The sequence below is a fragment of the Coffea eugenioides genome, chromosome 1 (genome assembly GCF_003713205.1).
Source record: "Coffea eugenioides isolate CCC68of chromosome 1, Ceug_1.0, whole genome shotgun sequence".
Taxonomy (NCBI): Eukaryota; Viridiplantae; Streptophyta; class Magnoliopsida; order Gentianales; family Rubiaceae; genus Coffea; species Coffea eugenioides.
The window spans coordinates 33,441,110-33,446,592 of record NC_040035.1 but is presented as its reverse complement, the minus strand read 5'-3'; the positions used below and the strand labels follow the sequence as shown (position 1 = coordinate 33,446,592).

At 34.3% G+C, this 5,483-nt stretch overlaps 1 protein-coding gene across 1 annotated transcript; it reads left to right on the top strand.

Annotated features, from left to right (window-relative positions):
- The first annotated feature begins 3,088 nt into the window (after positions 1-3,088).
- LOC113770780 (receptor-like protein 34) lies at positions 3,089-4,618 on the top strand. Its single transcript, XM_027315363.1, has 3 exons — positions 3,089-3,106; positions 3,162-3,309; positions 3,936-4,618. Exons 1-3 carry the CDS (start codon positions 3,089-3,091, stop codon positions 4,616-4,618), a joined length of 849 nt encoding a protein of 282 aa, XP_027171164.1.
- Positions 4,619-5,483: the final 865 nt, after the last annotated feature.

The following is a 5,483-nucleotide window of genomic DNA, read 5'->3' as shown; positions in this document are numbered from 1 at the left end:
CTTGTAGTGGTATATATAGATCAGCTAGTTTCCTAAAACTTAGCTTCCGAACCACAAAGGGAATCTTTTATACAACTGGATTAGGACTTAAAAACCACTACCGACATAACTAAGAAACCAACCGTAACTAAGAAACTAGGACCAACCACATAGGAATTAACAAATAATAATAATCTTGATTTAACTCCTACAAAGTCTACGCTTAAGTGATGAGATTCGTTAAATTGTTAAAAGAATAATACAAAAGTAGACCAAAGCAACTTTACTAATTTTACTACATTGTGCAACAAAAAAAAATCTTACTAAATGAGTGCTTTAGTGATAGCAATAACAGTTGAATCTTAGCATATGAGCTTAAAAAGAGTGATTTTAACCTCTGGGGCCAATATCCAGCTCTAAACCACATAATGAAAAAGGAACGTTCCTCCCCTCCATCCCAATTCTACTTTTAATATGTCACTTTTACGTTGATGTACTTTTTTTAAACAAATTTTTTCAGGCGTAGAAACAAATTATATTGTCAACAATTATTGGAGAAAATTTGAAGTGCGAACCATGAAACATTAGTTTCAGTCTGATACTGTTCTTACTGTGGTGCATGAGAACAAGATGATTAATTAAATAAAACTATCAATTTGGGGAGGTGAATGAGAACTAGAATATTTCTTCCTGCTGTTCTTTGTGGATCTTTCTCTTGTACATTAAATATACTTATTAAAATCAGACTGAGACTAGTAACAAGTCATACGAGTTTTTATTTGTCACTAATCAGGCCAAAAATGAATACATTCTTCTCCTAATTAGATTTCAATCATAATTCCACTCAAATTAATGCCTAGACCTATTACATCATGGCCTAAAATCATAAATGAGAAACAAAACTTGAGTTTTCAATAGTTTTCCATTGTTGACTTGTCAATGTAACCGAGCAAAAGTGGGTTATTCTTTCCAAAGATGTTGATAGCCAAGTCAAAGTCTCTCTGAGGCTTCAATCAGATATTTCGTCACTTCGGTGAAGTATTATGCCTTTGCTTGAAAATTTGAGGAGACGGCATCCCGTCAGCTGCCAATGTGAAAGAGTACCAATTATTTCTAGTGTATTTTTTTGGCTTCTTTACAACAATTTTAATACGATTTTCTTTACTAGCTTGTAGGTGTTTCTCTGACGTCTTCTTCTTTGTATTTTATTTAAAGACAAATATATATTTCGTAGCCTTTGACGGCTTTCATCTATACTTTAAAGTTTCAATAAGCTATTCTCAATGATTTGTATAACAATCTTATATCTAGATTTAAATCAACAGAATTATTAAGTTTCTTATGTTTAATCGTCTTTATATGTAGGTTATGTTGATGTATTTACCCTTGAAAATATGCATTAGCATTAGTGACGAATTCAAAAGTTTAGTGGGAACGAATCATGAATGATATTATGGAAAATAAAGCATATTAAAAGCAAAAATGAAAGCTCAATAGATTATAATTAGAAACAAGAAATTAAAAAAAAAATGTGTAAAGAAAAATGTGAAAATTAGACTCTATGCCATTCTATTTACTGTCAGTGTAAGGCATTCAAAATCATAGTTGAAACTTTTTAAATTTGTATGATAGCCAGAATATATATATATATATATATATTGTTTTCTGTATCTTTGGTTTCCTATGTAACATATACAATATTACCTTAGTTGCTATTGTAAAATTATAGTTATCAAAGAAACTAAGAGTTGGTTTGTTATAAGAAACTTGGAGAAAAGAAAACTTTATATTTTATAATTGTTATTCAAATATAATACTAACTGTATAGGAATGTAGATATTAATGGTATACTTTTATAAGGAAACTAATTGCTAGTCTTTATCAAAAGAAATTACGAAAAAAATAATTTTGTTTAGGGGGATAACATAATAAAATTTTAGTTGGCAACTAAAATTATAGGGAGAATTTTAAAATTTTTAAAACTTTTGGAGGGCGGCTGCCCCTGCCTGTCCACCCTATGTCCACCTCTGATAAATTATTTTGATACTACAATTTGTATTAAAGCATAGGTACAAAAGTAGAACAATCAAAACAGCTTTCATGTCCTTTTTCTCCTTATTTTCTGGCTCCACTAATTTTAGTGCATTGTTACCACAAAAATATTAATCCTAATATATGTGCTTAGAACGAGTGAATTTATCTCTCGTAGCAATATCTGGCTTTGAACAATGTAATTTACACAAAAACTATAAAAAAAATCCAAAAAAAAGACAAAAGAAGAACTTTCCTCTCCCCCAATCCCAATTCTCATTTTAACTTGTTAATTTTATGTTTATGTAATTTTCTTCGTAAATTGTTTCAAATCATTTCTGAGGTTAAAATTTCTCAATAATGAAGCCAAAAACGTTAGAATCGAAGTTTTATCAACTTCAAGCTGTCGCATAACCGCTTTATGCTAATTGCTAACACTAAACCAATCCTGCCAGCTGTTCGAATCCTCTAACCATGCCGGTACCAACTTTATCTCTTGACTTTCCTTCGGGTAGACCACATGTTCACTCCTTTCTTTTTGATTGGAGTAAGCGCAGGAGCAGCTGTCGATTCTTCTATCACTATCTTTTTTATCTTGGAAGCATCCGAATGCCCCATTTTGTCTTTGCCTTCTTGAGATCAGTCTCACATTTCCCTTAGAGCACAATCACTCCCGAATCTACTAAATCAATCTTCCCGGTTTTCGAAATCAGATTCCAATCTAACTTCCACTCGGATGTTAGACCCACTACATCATGACCTCAAATCATAAATGAGATACATTGTTGACTTGTCTATGTAAACGCAGCAAAAGTGAAATATGCTTTCAACTGTCAACGTCTCTTTGAGGCTTCAATAATTTGAGGACTACTGGCTAACTTTACCTGAACTGAAGTGCAAGTGCATTTCTTCCAACATAATTTGACGACCACTGCAAGCTCTATATATCTATCTGCAACATAGCCGAAGTGCAGTGTATTTCTTCCGATATTTCACATGATCATGGGTGGATCAAGCCATTTCTCTGTTTTCTTACTCCTCGCAATAATATTACTTTTTTCTTCCAGCAAAACCGTAAATGCAACTTGCCATGCAAGTGAGAAACTAGCTCTTATGGACTTCAAGAAAGACTTGGAAGATCCCTCTGGTAGATTCGCGTCTTGGATTCACGCGTTGATTGCTGCAAATGGAAAGGAGTTGTTTGTAGCAACCGAAGTGGCCGCGTGATTCAACTTCACTTTCAGAGACCTGATCCTGAAATTGATGTTCATGGTGAGGAGGAAAAATCACCATTAAGCGGTAAAATCAGTCATTCGTTACAAAATTTGACTCACTTGTGTTTCCTTGATCTAAGTCAAAATTATTTCAGTGGAATTCCAATTCCCAATTTTTTTGGGTCTCTCAGAAGTCTAAGGTATCTGAATTTATCTGGAGCTGGATTTCAAGGAATGGTTCCCTATCAGCTTGGAAACCTATCAAGTTTATGCACTTTAAGCTTGGAAACCTATCAAGTTGGTTGGTTGGTCTCTCTAATCTAGAGCACCTACATATGAGTGGCGTGAACCTTAGTCTAGCGTCGAATTGGCTAGAGATGATTAACATGATCCCTTCCTTAGTAGAATTACACTTATCTTCTTGTGACCTTCCTCATATTTCTCCACTTGTTCACACCAACTTTTCTTCTCTTACCGTCCTTGATCTTTCTGCAAATTTACTTAGACAATTCATACCTAGATGGATTTTTGGTCTTACTGCCCTTGTTTCTATTGATTTAAGTTGGAACTCGTTTGAAGGTCCACTGTCTAGAGGTTCAACTTGGAACTTGACTTCTCTCAACCACCTAGATCTTACTTCGAACTAATTGAATGGTTCACTACCAGACGAGCTTATTCATCTTAATAATCTCATTTCTCTCAACCTTCAAGGGAATCAATTCGAAGGCTCCTTGGATGGAATTTGGAATTGGAGTTCCCTTACATCTTTGGATCTATCATTCAATAACTTCGCCACCTTCCTCCCAAGCCAATTATCCACTTTAACTGCCCTAATTTCACTTGATCTTGGCAACAATCACTTTCGAGGTTCTATCCCAAGCTCTATTGCCAACATTTCCAATCTTCAATATCTTGATCTATCTTATAACTATCTTAGTCCCTCTTTACCAAGTGAAGTATTCACATCGAAGGACTTGATTACACCTGATGCAAGTGGTAATCACTTAAATGGTCCAATTCCAAGCACAGTTGGCAATTGTACCAAGCTCGAATACCTTTTGCTATTTGATAATGCTCTATCTGGTTTAATTCCATCAAATTTAGGAAGATGTACTAAGCTAAAATACCTTTGGCTAAATGATAATGCTCTATCTGGTTCAATTCTGTCAAATTTAGGAAAATTGTCATCCTTGGAGCACTGGGATGTATCTTACAACAAACTCGCTGGAACTCTTCCTGAAAGTCTTGGGCAGCTTTCCAAACTTATAGAGCTTATTATTTATGACAATTCAATGGAAGGCATTGTGAGTGAGAGTCACCTAAACAATCTAACAGCTTTAACGTATTTTGATGCATCAGGAAACTCCTTGACGTTAAGAGTAAGTGCAAGTTAGATTCCTCAAGTCCAATTTGAAATGCTTGCATTGGGCTCGTGGAAGTTGGGTCCTCAATTTCCTACATGGATCCGATCACAAAAATTTCTTGAGGATTTGAACTTGTCCTTCACAGGAATTTCAGATACTATTCCACCTTGGTCATTCAACTCATCATTGAAATATATAAACCTTTCTCACAATTAACTCCACGGTATAAGTTTAAATATCTCTGAAATTGTTAAAGGTTTATATGTACATTATAGTCAAACATATTCAATGGCTACTCACCTTGATATTTCTAATAATTTAATGGAACAGACTATTCCCTCTTGGTTATTCAACCCATCATTGGTCCACGTGGAACTTTCTCACAATCAATTTTATGGTAAGAGTTCAAATATCTCTAAAACTGTTAAAGGTTTATATGTACACAATAGTCAGACATATTCAATTGCCTACACCCCCAATTAATTTATCATTCATTGACATATTTAGAACTTAATTTTCAACTATTTATTATCAGGAGGTCTCTCTCACATTTTGTTTGAAGTGAAGAATGAAAATCAAGTTCTTTTGTATCTGGATCTTAGGGAGAATTCTCTACCAGGAGAAATTCCTGACTGTTGGATGAATTACCCATACTAGGAACACCAGTCTGAACAGCAATAACTTCACTGGAAGCATTCCAAGGTCATTGTTTCGTTTGGAAGATCTAAAGTATTGAGGCTTGGGTAATAACAGCCTCGCTGATCTGATAACCTTTGACTTAGTAAATCATGAATAAATAAGTTTGGAATTCAGAACCCTACAGGAGACTTGTGGAGCCATTTGATGTTTGATCCCATGGGTAAAAATAAGATAGACATTAAAAGTGATTTTGTGT

Bases quoted from the DNA above. Each gene is read 5' to 3' on its own strand.
- LOC113770780 (XM_027315363.1), top strand. The intron at 3,310-3,935 runs GTAAAATCAGTC...TCAACCTTCAAG, and splicing joins GGAAAAATCACCATTAAGCG to GGAATCAATTCGAAGGCTCC.